This window comes from Dendrobates tinctorius, unplaced genomic scaffold (assembly GCF_039654945.1).
Source record: "Dendrobates tinctorius isolate UK_male_01 unplaced genomic scaffold, ASM3965494v1 ptg000102l, whole genome shotgun sequence".
Lineage (NCBI taxonomy): Eukaryota > Metazoa > Chordata > Amphibia > Anura > Dendrobatidae > Dendrobates > Dendrobates tinctorius.
This window is the reverse complement of record NW_027361770.1, coordinates 20,833,841-20,850,988: the sequence shown is the minus strand read 5'-3', so window position 1 is coordinate 20,850,988 and position 17,148 is coordinate 20,833,841. Positions and strand designations below refer to the sequence as shown.

Genomic DNA, 17,148 nt, shown 5'->3' with positions numbered 1-17,148 from the left:
TCTACCCCACATTCAATACATAATTTATTCCCCCACCCACAAAATTAATTATTTGTTCTCCCCAGATCATTTGCTCTCCTCACCCCCACCTTCAATTAAATTGCTGTCCCCTGTCCCTCATACTGAATTCATCATTTGCAGTCCCCCATTTTAATTTGAAGTCCCCTTTACTTCATCAACTGCAGTCCCCTATCACCCCTTCACGTCATCTGCAGTGCCCCTTCATCATTTGCAGCCCCCTATCCCTCTTTCATTTTATCATGTGCAGTCCCCATTCCCCCAACTTCATCATGTGCAGTCCCCCTTATCCCCCATTTCATCATGTGCAGTTCCCCTTACACTACCCACTTCATCACATGCCGTTACCCTCACCCCCTCACCCATTGAATTAATTTTATAAAGAAAACAAAAACGTTTTACATACTTACCTCCCAGTTGCTCCAAAGCAGCACAGCTCTGCTTCCAGCGTTTGGTACATGTCGGCACAATCGCGATGATGTCAACGCGTATGCACCGTAACCTGACCAGAAGTACAGAGAACACGGAGGGAGAGGGAGCTTCGCAATTGTCAATGTTAGACAGCTGTGCACAGCTCTGAGAAAGCTCCAGGCCCCGGCACCGACGTGTGTGCCGCAGGCCCCCAGCACTTTTGGCCCGATGAGTAGAAGCACAAGTGCGGGGCCCCAAACCTGCAGGCCCCCTTCTGTACTGCTGCTCACCGGGCCCCATACAGCAGTAAGGGCAGTAATTCCCTATGGCGGCCCTGGGTCCATGCAACCCCAACCTATTCAGTGCTCTGAAAAATGGAGTGCTTGTTACATCATACTGCTGATACTTCCACAGATCCTGACCATGTGCACTGCCGCTCCATTTTTTCTCAACGGGACTGCCGGATCAGCGGCTCTTCAGCATTCCCATACGAATGAAGGAAGCAGCAGTGCCCATGGTCAGGATCTGTGGGAATATGAGCAGTAAGACTCCCCATCAATTGGGAAGTTCTCCTCAATCCTATGGACAGGGGATCATTTCCAAACCTGAGAATACCCTTTAAAGCATGCTCTTCTTTCAAGACTGCAAATTTAACACTATAGCTGACTGTATACAAAAATAAACTCCTGGCACTGAATGCCACGCATTTGGCTTGTGGCATTACAGCAAACACTGTTCTGATACGAGAACATTTCATTCTCAAATTCTCTTTGTACAACATCTACCATGTGATAAAATGGTAATTTTAAGAAGGCTGAAATAAAAACGTGAGTGGAATTTAAAAAAGAATATGCAAAGTCTAGTTAAACAGATAGATTTAATAGTTAAAGATTTGACAAACGCGATATACAATTAAACTAATGTTCGACGACTAATGATGATGCTTCTGTTTAAACTGAAGTCCACAGTATCCGCATGTTCCTGTTTTTGTCTCCTTGTCCTGTTGGGAGGAAAAGGAAAGAATTCATTGTTAATTCTGTCTTCATTAGCGCAAGTACTGCTGTGAATAAGGCTGACGAGTTATATATTCAATGTGTAATATGTTTATAAAGCAAGAACTCGGTGTAAACTTAATGGACTTGTCCGGTTATTAAATATTCCATTCCTCTGTTAGCTCATGAAAAGCATAATTTTCCATTAGAATACGGTAATTAAAAAAAATGCTCACATGACTAGGTATTGCTTTCACCTACTGTATTTTTCAGACTAAAAGATGCACTGGACCATAAGACGCACCTAGGTTTTAGAGGAGGAAATTAGGAAATAAAAATTGACGCAAAAGATGTGGTCAATTCTGGACTTAATATCCCCTATTCTGATATATATGGTCCCCTTATATCTATCCTAGTATGCATGGAACATTCATCCCTATCCTGGTATGCATGGATCATTCATCCCTATCCTGGTATGCATGGCACCCACATCCCTTTCCTGGAAGGAATGATCGCCCTCATTCCCTATACTAGTATGTATGGCTCCATGCCTATTCCTGGTATGCATTGTCCCCATCTCGAACTAGTATGCATGGCCCAATACCCATCCTGGTATGCAGCCCCCCCCCCCCCCCCCCATCTCGTCCTAGTATGCATGGCCCCATCCATGCAGTGCTCCCATCTCGTCCCAATATGCATGGCCCCATTCCTATCCTGGTATGCAAGGCCCCATCCCTATTCTGGTATTCAGGGTTCCATCCCTATTCTGGTAGGATTGGCCCCCATCCCAGTCCTGGTATACATGGCCCTATCCTTGTAATTGCCCCCCACCCCCATACTGGTATGCATGGGCCCCATCAGAAAATATATAAAAAAAACAAAAAAGCCTTACACTTACCTACCAAGCGCTCCCTCGCAGCGTCCTACTCTGGTGCCAGCAACTGATTTATGCTTGTAAGCAGCACATGTCAGGGACGTCATGCCCTGCTCACAAGCAGAGCACTGCTTCCGGAATACTCGCCGGAACTCTGCGCGCATAGAGCTGTAAGCATTCATTGCCGTTCAGTAGCTCGCAATGTCAGCCGCCGGCTTCCTGCTCCTGCCGGTGGTCATGTGCCGCTACTTAAGAGAAATGAATATCATTGCGAGCTACTGAAGAGCAATGAATGCTTACTGCTCTATGCGAGCTGCTCCGTCGATGCCATTCCCCCACCTCCCCAGCCAGAGCCGGTATATCCGGACTCTAAGATGCACCCCCGTTATCCTCCACATTTTTGGAGGAAAAAAGTGCGTCTTATAGTCCAAAAATATGGTTCTTATTATCATGCCTCCTTGTGTTAACACAATGAATAGCAATCAAAACTATGTATCTGAAAATAGCACCAAAAAAATGACAGCTTGCCACGCTTACAGAACTCCATCAACAGGGCGAAAAAAAACAAAAAAAAAAAAAACATGCTTGCTTTGCGCTATAATCTGATGAATCATGTTGCCAAGTCATTTTTACAAAAACAATCCTGTATTTTTTGACAATTTCATCACACTTACAAGTTTTTTTTCCATTTTTTCAATCATAACCATATCATGGAAAAGAAACCCATTAAACCAGTAGAAAGCACTTAAAAAACAGTCTTATAAGTGGGCTTACATATGGAAATTAAAGGACAATCGCAGAAAGACTCAAAAATCACAGGAAGAAAAAATACAATCAAATAAAGTCCAAAGACAAAAAAATTATTTGAAAATATGAAAAACAATCTTATTGAATATACAGGAAACAGGAAAAATGGGGATTGTGTCAGAATGACCATAGGGGCACATAGGCTGAAAAAATGGAGCATTCGGGTGTATAGATCAAGGGATTAGAAATGCATCAACATTGATGGGCTAACATGATGGCAAGTATATTGCACCTATCCCACATTAAAGTGATAATTCCAGGCAGGGTACGAAAGAATGTATATAATCACATCACAAGAAGTCTATTACCTGTCAGTATAGTAGATAGAGGTCCACCCAAGGTATGCCCCCTCCCAACGTACGTATCGGCAGATGGCCTTTCTCAAGGGATAAGGGGAAGCAGGAAGTTAACGGTATTTAAAAAAAGAATCTACCAATCAAACTGTGAATCAAAAGCATGTGACAGATCAGGCCTATAGCATATAATTGACCATAATGCCTCACACAAGATGGCGTTGATCTACCAAACTATGAGTCAAAAGCATGTGACAAATCAGGACTATAGCATATAATTGATCTACTATACTGACAGGTAATAAACTTCTTGTGATGTGATTATATACATTCTTTCGTACCCTGCCTGGTATTATCACTTTAATGTGGGATAGGTGCAATATACTTACCATCATATTAGCCCATCAATGTTGATGCATTTCTAATCCCTTGATCTATACACCCGAATGTATGCTCCATTTTTTCAGCCTATGTGCCCCTATGGTCATTCTGACACAATCCCCATTTTTCCTGTTTCCTGTATATTCAATAAAATTGTTTTTTATATTTTCAAATAATTTTTTTTGTCTTTGGACTTTATTTGATCGTATTTTTTCTTCCTGTGATTTTTGGGTCCATTTTTTCAATGTATCATATAGTAAAATGAATGATGCTATTTAAAGCTATAACTCAGCCCACAAAGTTATGTCTCTTGGAAGAAGCATACTACAAATCGTAAGTGCAAAAATGAAAACTTGCCATGGTGTAAAAGGGGTTAATATTGGGATATGTTAATGCAAGTTAAAGATAATGGTGGGCACATTTGTAGGTGGACACGGTCTGATCTCTCAAAACCATTTAACATAAAGCATGGGATATAACAGTGTATCACACCCTATGTTCCATCTCTCTACTGTTTCTCGAGCAAGCTGAATACCTAACAGAATTTTCCACCCATCTAGTCTTGCTAAAAGCCTTGTAGTATCAGGCTGGACATGCTCAGCTACATGGGGGTACAGTAATCCCGCCAAGACCTTTCGATTTTCAATGTCTTATGAGAGTAGTAGTCAATCACACAACCAAATGATAGCACCCATTACTATTTCTAATACCATTCTAAAAACCGTATGGAGCAGTCATGTAGTGATCTGCTGGAAAACTGACCGACATGAAAACCATAAGTTTACCTGTACAAGCCATAACTTAAGAACTGAAGCAATTAATAGTAAAACTGCAGGAGAAGGTGGCATGTGGCACACTACATGAATTGTGGCACCCTAATCAGGAAATTTCATTTATTTAGTTTACTAACATATATACGGCTATTAATGCCACAATGCTTTACAGACATTATCGATACTGTCCCCATTGGGACAATTCACTATCATTATGTCTTTGGATTGTGAGAGGAAACCCACGTAAACACAGGGAGAACATACAAACTCCTTGCAGATGTTGTCCTTGGTGGGATTTGAGCTCAGGACCCCAGCACTGCAAAGCAACAGTGCTAACCACTGAGCCACCATGCTGCCCACTTTATTTGCAGTAACCCATTTATCACTATGTCCATCGGGTAGGTTTGAACTCACCAAGTTGATATATACTTTGGGATGGCCTAAAGCTCCACCACCACCATCACAGGATACGATTCTGTTTTCTGCTTCATTTACAGGTTGTTCAGCAATTAAATTAATCGCAAACTTCTCATTCACCTGCAAAAATAATCAGTACGGTCAATAATAGAATAAACGCACAATTTTTTCTACTAACCACAGATACTAATGCATGGGCTAAACACTACAGACTACCCAATTTCTGCACCCTGTAAACAAGCTCTGATTTTAATACACATTTCTTAGACGCAAAATATGACAATAATTAAATTGTATAATGAATAATAAACACATTGTTAAAAACCACAATCCTTTTTTCCTATTTCATTGCAGTCCTAAGTAGTTGTGTTTGCTGAGCATAAGTCTCTGTGTCTCCTTACAGGGGGATTCTTAATAGGTGCATTAAAATGATGTACTGTTTCCATCTGCTCGTGCTGATGGATAAGACGGCTAACCGCACATAGGCTGTGTTACAGTTTAAAGTAATGTGATGTCTCAGTGACTGACAACACAAATACCTTCCAGGTTACTCTGGCAGACATCAAGGCACCGACTGTGGCAGCTGAAAGACCCCATCTACCTACTTTGTGGGACGGCCATGCGATGCCTTGACACTTCTGAATGACAAAAGGGCCATACTACTGTCACTTAATGCACGGCTCTCAAGGCATGGATGACCTTATTATTAATGCTTGGTCTCTGAAAATCAATCCTACTGGAGAAATCCGCACGCATCCTTTCTAGCAGATAAATGAGCAGGGATGAAAATAAAATATTTGCTGTGCTCGAAGAAAAGAACAAAGTGGTCAACAAATAGGACAGCACATGCTCCGCATTGTCAATCACCTTCATCTGATAAAACAGTGAGAATTCAGTTATCAGTTCCTGTCTGCTCACTTCAATTTAGGTTTTAGGCTGGTAATGGCTAACATACTTCACACTATTACGTGAGGGATAGAGAGTGGATTAATGGAAAGTGTCATTAAAGTAGTTAACGCGTCTCTGCTAAACATCCCCTAGAGAACACCATGGTAAATGGAAGTTGACTGTTTCCCAATCTTAGGCTAAGTGCACACGTAGATTTTCGTCCTACGGATTTTTCCACACAGATTTTAAGAAATCCGCAGGTCAAATGACCTGCATTTTTTTGTGCGGATTTCTTCCTTTTTTATTACGGTTTTCCAGCGGTTTTTGTGCGGTTTTCCACTGCGGTTTTCCCCCTGCGGATTTGGAGAATGGAGCAGGTGGAAAACCGCACAAAAGAAGTGACATGCTGCTTTTTTTGGACCGCACAAAAACCGCAGCGTGTGCACAGCGCTTTTTTTTCATTGCTTTACAATGTACTGTAAATCACAGTGCGGATCAGCAGCGTTTCTGGGCGGAAAAATCCGCTGCGGATCCGCAAGACATCTGCATCGTGTGCACATAGCCTAATACTGGCACCACCTTGTGTTTATGCATCAAATTTGTTTTCTACCAAATTGTCTATTGCACCCACATGGCCTGCCATCCATATTACAAAGATCCCCCAGACTGTTTGCCGAGGAGAGCTGAAAGGTACAGTGGCCATACCATGACCAACTCCTGATGTCTGCCATAACATCGTCCTTCTGACTTTACCAGATGTGGATGACATCCCCCAATTAAAAACCCTAACCATGATATACAAAGCCATCCACAACCTGTTTCCTCCATACATCTGTGACATGGTCTCTAGGTACCTACCCGCACGCAACCTTCGATCATCTCAAGATCTCCTTCTCTACTCCCCCCTTATCTCTTCTTCCCACAACCGCATACAAGACTTCTCCCGTGCTTCCCCCATACTCTGGAACTCCCTGCTGCAACACATCAGACTCTCACCATCAACGGAAACCTTCAAGAAGAACCTGAAGACCCACTTGTTCCGACAAGCCTACAGCCTGCAATGATCCTCGGTCTACTGAACCACAGCACGACCTGCTCTACCCTCTCCTACTGTATCCTCACCCATCCCTGTAGACTGTGAGCCCTCGCGGGCAGGGTCCCCTCTCCTTATGTACTTGTGTGTCCATTGTCTTACACATGTTTACTATACTTGTCTATATTCCCCCTTTTCACATGTAAAGCGCCATGGAATAAATGGCGCTATATAAATGCAGAATAATAATTCAAGGCTCGCAAATCTAGCAGTAGTGTCAATGATCAATTGATCAGAGTATTATCAGGAAAGTGAGATGTGCATGTACCAATCTTCTGATTAGTGGAAAAGCATATCAAAATAGGAAAATGCTTGCACTCAATCATGTTAAATAGCATGTCAATGTGAAATACGTGAAATTTGAATAGCAAAATGGCTTTAGAAATTTAGGAAAAATACACGAGACGCTTCGCACAAAATAGGGCCTAATAATGTGAGCCCATCCACCATCGTCAAGGTTATCTCATGAACCGGATGGGTCCCTGACCTCCCTGTCCAGTGTGAGCACTTACCTAAGGCTAATATCTGCATGCATGGGTGAATGTGGACACCTCTCTCAGCAAAGTCTACAGATATGGGTCGATCGGACCTAGATGTGATTGGATGTAATTAAAAACACCACATGGTGAAGGGCAGAGTGCTCCGTCAGAAAGCTTAGCATACAAACAGGAAAACTGACTGAAACACCAAGAACTAGTCTGAACAGGTGCATAGCAAAAAAAACAACTCACATATCAAAATAGGAAAATTGGCTCACATTTGGCCAAATTTTGTGCGAAGCATCTCGTGTATTTTTCCTAAATTTCTAAAGCCATTTTGCTATTCACATTGACATGCTTTAACACGATTGAGTGCAACCATTTTCCTATTTTGAAATGCATGTTTTTTGGTATGCACCTGTTCAGACTAGTTGTTGGTGTTTCAGTCAGTTTTCTTGTTATTCAGTGGGAAAGCATGAAATTTGCAAGGCTGTCTGGGTCCATCCGTATCAATCAAAGGCAGCATGGTAATGTTAGGAGCCACATATCGGGAGCTGAAGATGCTGCTCAGGGCTCAATAGCATACCATCCAGGAGATCATTTTATAAAGGTGTGCCAAACTGATGGATGCAGCAGTAAGGAAAGTAAAAAGAAAATTTTTCATAAAAACAAAGTGAGGTCAGTCTTAAATGGGAAAATCTCAAGAATGAGTTTATTTAATTCATTTATAAAAAGAGGCAACCTGTCACATCTCCTCTGGGACCTGGCTCTGCAACGCCTGCGTCCATCATCAGGTCCTGCTGTATTCATTCTGTCGGTGGCACTGGTGATGGAATAAAAGTTCGGAATAGAGGCTCTGGTCCATGCAGGCTCTGTTCAGCCACTGACACTAGGGTGGCTGGTACCTGTAGTGCAGTCTAGTCTGACAGTATAGGTGTGTGTGCGCACGCTAGCTAGCTGGCATAATAAACTTGCTGCTTTGATCAATGGGACAACACCACACCCTACAAATTCTCTAAGCTTACTGCTGGGAGCCGAAAGCTCTAGTTTTACTAGCCCTGGTTCATGTCTCGTCGAGCCCATTAGGCCTGTGTTATTCCCGTTTTAATTTTGATTCTTACGTCTTGTGATTTTGTGCCTTGACTGTCCTCCTGGTTCTGACACCAATCCTTGAGACTCCTTCCAGCTTGCACTAGTAAACAGCTACTCTGTGGCCCCAACCCAGGTGTCCCTGTGTAAGTCCAGATCTCTGTACAGTGGGCAAAGACCAGGGCAACCCCTGATGTCTGATCAATGGAGTGGTTAGCACCAACACTGTTGATGGTAGCCATTTGTAGAGCTGCCAGCCGACCATGAACTGTATTTCCATTATGCATACACATTCAGCTCTAGTATACATGAGCTGAATATGTATGTATAATGGGAGATATATTTAGGACACACACAACCATGATGCCTAAAGTAGTTCTATTACAGATATTATGTGCAGGTGACTTTACAGAGGCACCCTAACTCGGTGCTGGTCTGTACTATGGTACGGTACCTTCGGTTCATCGTAGATTGCTGTTCAAAGGCTTACTCTCACGAAGTAACAATGTTCATAGGAGAACAGCTCCACAATCCATATGAAAATATAGGCAGAGAGGTACAGTATTTCCATACAGTATTTCCATAGATTTCTACAGCTGTCAGATTACAGTTCCATACAAGATTGAGGTTGTAATTAGCTCTTCAGCTAATAGTGTAAATTGATACAAGATTTCTTTATTCACAGAATATAGCAACGCTTCAAGCCAGCAAGAAAAGAGTAAAGCCCAATATACATTGCTCAAAAAAAATAAAGGGAACACAATTTAACTCCAAGTCAATCACACGACTATGAAATCAACCTGTCCAGTTATGAAGCAACATTGATTGTGAATCAATTTCTCCTGCTGTTTTGCAAATGGAACAGAAAACAGGTAAAAATTATAAGCAATTAGAAAGACAATCTCTATAAAGGAGTGGTTCTGCAGGTGGTGACCACAGACCATTTCTCTGTTCTCATCCTTTTTGGCTGTTGTATTAGTCAATTTTGCATTTTCTGATTGCTCTCACACCTAGAAGTACAGAAGGAAGAGGCGGTGTCTACAGTACAACCCACAGACGTTGCTAAGGAATTGCAGCTCATCCAGGATGGCATATCAATGCGAGATGTGGCAATAAGGGTAGCGGTGTGTCAGCAGTATCCAGAGCATGGAGTAGATACCAGGAGATGTGGAGGGGGCTGAAGGAGGGCAATAACCCAGCAGCAGGACCGCTACTTCCTCCTTGCGCAAGAAGAAACAGGAGGAGCAGTGCCAGAGCCTTGCAAAATTACCTCCAGCAGGCCACCAACATCTACGTGTCTGCTCAAATTGTCAGAAACAGACTCATTAAGGGTGGTATGAGGGCCCGACATCCACAATTGGGTCTTGTGCCTACAGTCTAACACTGTGCAAAGCAATTGGCATTTGCCAGAAAACACCAAAAATGGCAGATTCGACATTAGCGCACAGGGCTCTTCATGGATGAGAGCGGGTTCACACTGAGCAAGTGACAGACATGACAGAGTCTGGAGAAACCATGGGGAACGTTCTGCTACCTGCAACATCCTCCAGCATGACCGGTTTGGCAGTGGGTCATTAATGACGTTGGGAGAAATTTCTTTGGAGGGCCGTCCTACCCTCCATGTACTAGCCAGAAGTACCTTGACTGCCATTATGTATCGGGATGAGATCTTCAGTCCCATTGTGAGACCATATGCAAGTGCACTGGGCTCTAGGTTCCTTCTGATGCATAGCAATTCTAGGCCTCATGTGGCTGAAGTGTGTCACCAGTTCCTGCATAATGAAGGCATTGATGCTATGCACTGGCCTACTTGTTCCCCACATCCGAATCCAATAGAGCACATCTGGGACTTCATGTCTCATTTCATCAACCAACGCCACGTTGCACCACAGACTGCCCAGGAGTTGATTGATGCTTTAATCCAGGCCTGGGAGGAGATCCCACAGGAAAACATCAGCCGGCTCATCAGAACCATGCCCAGGCGTTGTAGGGCGGTCATACAGGCACGGAGGCCACACACACACTACTGAGCATCATTTCCTTGTATTGAGGCATTTCCATAGACGTTGGATCGGCCTGTAATTTTATTTTCAACTTTGATTTGGAGTATCATTCTAAATCCAGGCCTCCACGGGATATGGGGTAATGAAAAAGACTTGCAACTTGAATGTTTCATTCAGTGATATCCAAGATGTGCTATTTTAGTGTTCCCTTATTTTTTTTAGCAGTGTATAAAGCCCATATAATGTCACAAAAATAATGAATTATGGTAATCCATGCTTAACACCACATTGATACATTATTCATTGCTATAATTCGTGGTAATACGATATCTGCATGATGATTAATTTATAGAAAACTATAAAATTGCATTTAAAAGTGTAGGTTGCAGTTTACAGACAAATCATACATAGCAATGGACAACTACAATATTACAGCATGAATGGAAGCAGGTAACATCATGCCGGCAGAAATGACATTCTCTAAACAGGACAGACAATGCCACTGACAAATAACCACAATCAGTCATAAACTGAGCCTGCAGCAAGAAAGTCAATCACAGTATACAGTTAGGTCCATATATATTTGGACAGAGACAACATTTTTCTAATTTTGGTTCTAGACATTACCACAATGAATTTTAAACAAAACAATTCAGATGCAGTTGAAGTTCAGACTTTCAGCTTTCATTTGAGGGTATCCACATTAAAATTGGATGAAGGGTTTATGAGTTTCAGCTCCTTAACATGTGCCACCCTGTTCTTAAAGGGACCAAAAGTAATTGGACAGATTAAATAATTGTAAATAAAATGTTCAATTCTAGTACTTGGCTGAAAACCCTTTGTTGGCAATGACTGCCTGAAGTCTTGAACTCATGGGCATCACCAGACGTTGTGTTTCCTCCTTTTTGATGCTCTGCCAGGCCTTCAATGCGGTGGTTTTCAGTTGCTGTTTGTTTGTGGGCCTTTCTGCCTGAAGTTTAGTCTTTAACAAGTGAAATGCATGCTCAATTGGGTTGAGATCAGGTGACTGACTTGGCCATTCAAGAAGATTCCACTTCTTTGCTTTAATAAACTCCTGGGTTGCTTTGGCTTTATGTTTTGGGTCATTGTCCATCTGTAGTATGAAACGATGACCAATCAGTTTGGCTGCATTTGGCTGGATCTGAGCACACAGTATGGCTCTGAATACCTCAGAATTCATTTGGCTGCTTCTGTCCTGTGTCACATCATCAATAAACACTAGTGACCCAGTGCCACTGGCAGCCATGCATGCACAAGCCATCACACTGTCTCTGCCGTGTTTTACAGATGATGTGGTATGCTTTGGATCATGAGCTGTACCACACCTTCGCCATACTTTTCTCTTTCCATCATTCTGGTAGAGGTTGATCTTGGCTTCATCTGTCCAAAGAATGTTAGATGTTTTTTAGCAAAGTCCAATCTAGCCTTTTTATTCTTGATGCTTATCAGTGCAGTGAACCCTCTGTATTTACTTTCATGCAGTCTTCTCTTTATGGTAGATTTGGATATTGATAAGCCTACCTCCTGGAGTGTTGTTCACTTGGTTGGCTGTTGTGAAGGGGTGGAGTGTTGTTCACTTGGTTGGCTGTTGTGAAGGGGTTTCTCTTCACCATGGAGACTATTCTGCGATCATCCACCACTGTTGTCTTCCGTGGGCGCCCAGGTCTTTTTGCATTGATGAGTTCACCAGTGCTTTTTCTTTCTCAGGATGTACCAAACTGTAGATTTTGCCTCTCCTAATGTTGTAGCAATTTCTCGGATGGGTTTTTTCTGTTTTTGCAGCTTAAGGATGGCTTGTTTCGCCTGCATGGAGAGCTCCTTTGACCGCATTTTTCCTTCACAGCAAAACCTTCCAAAAGCAAGCACCACACCTCAAATCAACTCGAGGCCTTTTATCTGCTTAATTGAGAATGACATAACGAAGGGATTGCCCACACCTGTCCATGAAATAGCCTTGGAGTCAATTGTCCAATTACTTTTGGTCCCTTTAAAAACAGGGCACATGTTAAGGAGCTCAAACTCCTAAACCCTTCATCCAATTTTAATGTGGATACCCTCAAATGAAAGCTGAAAGTCTGAACTTCAACGGCATCTGAATTGTTTCGCTTAAAATTCATTGTGGTAATGTCTAGAACCAAAATTAGAAAAATGTTGTCTCTGTCCAAATATATATGGACCCAACTGTATGTCTCTCCCGTAAGATGGTGGTCATCATGTCGTCCAAAAACACTTCACAGATGAATTCTCACAGATTAAATGGAGTTGGTCACTCCCAAAATGAATATTAAACCATCTGTACAGCGATATATCAAAAATCACACATATGATATAGAGAAGGAAATAAGTGTTTGATCCCTTTCTGATTTTGTATGTTTGCTCACTGACATATCAAAAAACTGACCATCACATCCAAACAAATTAGGTCTGAACAGGTGCTTACTAAGCGTAGCCAACTCATATACAATCAAACAAATAAAGCAGCACTCTGTAGCGCTATAGCATGCAAGCATGAAATATGAAATTTGAATTGCATTACTGCACTAGAAATATGAAAAATTGAGAATGCTTAGCACAAAAATTGGCCAATTCATGTGTACCTGGCAGCCACGATAAAGCGATTCTTGTTGCCTAGACCCAACAATGCCAATCCTCTCAGACTGAAGTCTACATCTCTATGGGAACCTAATGTGAATCTTCTCTTAGGCCGGGATCACACATGCGAAGAATACGGCAGAGTCTCGCATGTTGATACCCGGCACTCCCGCCGACACTCAGGAGTGGAACGTGCGGCTCCATGCATTGCTATGTGATCGTACACGCCGCTCCTAAGTGCTGGTGGCAGTACCGGGTATTACCATGCGAGAATCTGCCGTATTCCTTGCATGTGCTCAGGCGCACTTCTCTGCCCTATTGAGGGCAGAGTCAAGTACTGAAGTGCACAGGCGCTGGGTCTCTCTGACCTTTCCTGGTACCTGCGCACTGCAGTACTTTTCTCTGCCCTCAACAGGGCAGAAAGGTACGCCTGCGCAGGAGCACCCATGCCGGAGAGCCATGACGGAAGCAGGAAGGCGGCATCGCAAGAAGATGAGAGGCTCCGGACCCAGACCTGCAACACCCATCGGACCGGACTGTCCCCTCGAGTGAGTATAATAAAACTTATTTTTCTTCTCTTTCAGGTCGGATCGGGTGCTTATCTACAGCATAGAATGCTGTAGACAAGTCCTGAAAGGCAGTGGCCGTATCTTATATCGGCCAAAACTACTGACAGGTTCACTTTAAAATATAAGAATTAGTTAACTCTATGGACACAAAGGTATCTAAATATATTAAGGCCAGCAATTAGCTTGACATATAAGGATTCACACTTGCCTGCTGAATAGTTTCCGTTACCATTTTTCCCTTTGACAAATGAATATTTTTTTTTGTAATACATTACTATGCCTTTAATATTTCAATAAAATTTGTTATATATTATCAATGTGATCGAATGCTCCTTCATGGTCGTTTATAGGTCATTATTGCTGATTTTGGAAACAACCACTACACTATTATTTAAGAAGAATTTTCTTTGCTCATTCTATGAACGCTTCTACATAGCCTGGTGACAACGTGGGACATCGCTTTAACCCTTGGATTACTGTCGTACCTGGCGTGAGTATATTGGGTTAATTTAAATTGTCTGTTTTATTTCAAAGTGTTTTATTCTTGGTTTATTTAACTCTTTACTTACAGGTTTAGTAATGAGGGTGTCTGGCTGACACCTCTTCATTACTAAACCTAGGGCTTGGTGTCAGCGACAACTGCTGACACCAACCCCTAATCCCATTACCTTGATTTGACCAGCTGTATATTCAAAAAGGTGATTAATAGCAGGCTTAGATAATAATAATAATAATAATAATAATATTTATTTATATAGCGCCAACATATTCCGCAGCGCTTTACAGTTTAACAGTTTCAAAACACAAGTCATAAGTAACAACATTAACAATACAATAATTAAAGCAAAAGAACACGACCCTGCTGGTGAGAGCTTACAATCTACAATGAGGTGGGGGAGATACAGAGTACAGGGGTGTATTTACAATGGTGTATTTATAATGATGGTCCAGCCATCTTGAGGGAGTGAACAAATGTGTTTTGAGGGAGCGCCTAAAACTGTGCAAATTGTGGTTAGTCCTAATTTCTTGGGGTAGAGCATTCCAGAGGATAGGAGCAGCACGGAAGAAGGTACAGAGGTGTATTTATAATGATGGTCCAGCCATCTTGAGGGAGTGAAAGATGGATGGAGACAGTGAATGGGCTACACACGCACCCTTACACATAGAATGACTTTGATTAGTGAATGTGATAAGCCGCTCTGAACAAATGTGTTTTGAGGGAGCGCCTAAAACTGTGCAAATTGTGGTTAGTCCTAATTTCTTGGGGTAGAGCATTCCAGAGGATAGGAGCAGCACGGGAGAAGTCTTGGAGTCGGGAGTGGGAGGTGCGGATTAGTGCAGAGGTTAGTCGAAAGTCGTTTGCGGAGCACAGCGATCGGCTAGGCCGATAGACAGAAATGAGGGAGGAGATGTAGGGGGTGCCGCATCGTGGAGAGCTTTGTGGGTGAGAACAAGTAATTTGAATTGGATCCTATAATGAATGGGCAGCCAGTGTCTATGACAGACGAAGAGCGGACACGTCCGAGTACCGATTAGCCAGATGGACAACCCTGGCTGCTGCATTAAGTTTGGACTGGAGAGGGGATAGTCGAGTGACGGGGAGGCCAATTAATAGAGCGTTGCAGTAATCCAGCCGGGAGTGGATCAATGCTACAGTGAGGGTTTTTGTCATTTCCATGGTGAGAAAAGGGCGGATTCTAGAGATGTTCTTTAGGTGTAAGCGGCAAGAGTGGGCAAGAGATTGTATACGGGATGTGAAGGAGAGATTGGTGTTAAACATAACACCCAGACAGCGCGCCTGCTGCCGGGATGTTATTGAGGTGCCACACACGGAGAGGGAAATGTCAGATTTAGGGAGGTTAGTAGACAGCGGGAGCAGAAGTAGTTTAGTTTTGGAGAGGTTGAGTTTCAGATAGAGAGTGGACATGATATTGGAGACTGCGGACAGACAGTCACTGGCGTTCTGTAGTACAGAGGGGGTAAGGTCGGGGAATGACGTGTATAGTTGTGTGTCATCAGCATAAAGATGGTACTGAAAGCCAAATCTGCTGATGGTCTGTCCAATTGGGGCTCTGTAGAGAGAGAAGAGAAGGGGCCAAGGACTGAGCCCTGAGGTACCCCGACATCAAGAGGAAGAGGAGATGAAGTGGAGCCAGAGAACAAAACACTGAAGGAGCGGTCAGAGAGATACGAAGAGAACCAGGAGAGAGCAGTGTCCTTAATGCCTAGTGACTGGAGCCTAGAGAGGAGGAGATGGTGGTCAACAGTATTGAAAGCTGCAGATAGGTCAAGAAGAATGAGCAGAGAGTGGTGACCATTACGTTTTGCTGTCAGAAGATCATTGGTCATTTTGATGAGTGCAGTTTCAGTCGAATGTAGGGGGCGGAAGCCGGACTGTGAAGGGTCTAGAAGGGAGTGAGTGGAGAGGTAATGAGTAAGGTGGGAGTAGACAAGGTGCTCCAAAAGTTTAGAGATGAAGGGGAGATTGGAGACTGGTCTGTAGTTGTTTGTGCAGGATGGGTCGAGAGCGGGTTTCTTTAGTAATGGAGTAACGATGGCGTGTTTGAAGGAGGATGGGAAAATGCCCAAGGAGAGGGAGAGATTAAAGATTGTAGTTAGGAGGGTTGTGACGACTGGAGAGAGAGACTGGAGGAGATGTGAGGGAATGGGATCAGTAGTGCATGTAGTCGGACGAGAAGAAGAGAGGAGTCTGGAGACTTCTTCTGTGATGGGATCAAATGTGGAAAGTGAGCCAGGGGAGATGCAGGAAGGGATGGGAGTCACAGCACTTGCTGGTTGGGAGCAGATTTCCTGACGGATATTATCTATTTTTTCTGTAAAGTGGGAGGCCAGGTCATCAGCACAAATGTCTGTGATAGGGGCTTGTGCTTTTGGCCTGAGGAGGGAGTGAAAAGTGTCAAAGTTTCTTGGAGTTGTTGGCTAGTGAGGAGATCAGGGTGGTGAAGTAGGTCTGTTTGGCGAGGTGAAGGGCAGCGTTATAGGTTCTTAACATAAATTTGAAGTGGATGAAGTCTTCTGGTGTGCGGGTTTTTCTCCATAGGCGTTCAGCACTCCTAGAGCATCGCTGGAGAAGTTTAGTTTGCGATGTGAGCCAAGGCTGTTTTACTCTGTGCTTGGAGGTACTGAGGGTGAGGGGAGCTACTTGGCCAAGGGTGCTTCTAAGAGTGTCATTGTAGTGATGAACAGCCAGATTAGGACAGGAAGAAGAGGAGATTGGGGACAGTGATGAGTGTAAGGAGTCTGAAAGTGTCTGAGGGTTAATAGCTTGTAGATTTCTGACTGTATGGTAGGTAGAAGTGAGCTGGGGTGGGCGAGGATTTGTGAGCGTGAAGGAGAGAATGTTGTGGTCAGAGAGTGGAAGCGGTGAGTTATTTAGGTGGGAGATTGAGCAGAGCCGGACAAAGACCAGATCAAGGGTGTTACCGTC

At 43.2% G+C, this 17,148-nt stretch overlaps 1 protein-coding gene across 1 annotated transcript in view; it reads right to left on the bottom strand.

Moving 5' to 3' along the window:
- Positions 1–1,287: 1,287 nt before the first annotated feature.
- NDUFS6 (NADH:ubiquinone oxidoreductase subunit S6) overlaps positions 1,288–17,148 on the bottom strand; it is a 49,958-nt gene continuing 34,097 nt past the window's right edge. The window contains exons 3-4 of the mRNA XM_073587771.1: positions 4,964–5,086; positions 1,288–1,429 (exon numbers count right to left, since the gene is read on the bottom strand). Of these exons, the coding sequence (XP_073443872.1) occupies positions 1,361–1,429; positions 4,964–5,086 (192 nt within the window). The 3' untranslated portion in view covers positions 1,288–1,360. The remainder of the gene's footprint in view (positions 1,430–4,963; positions 5,087–17,148) is intronic.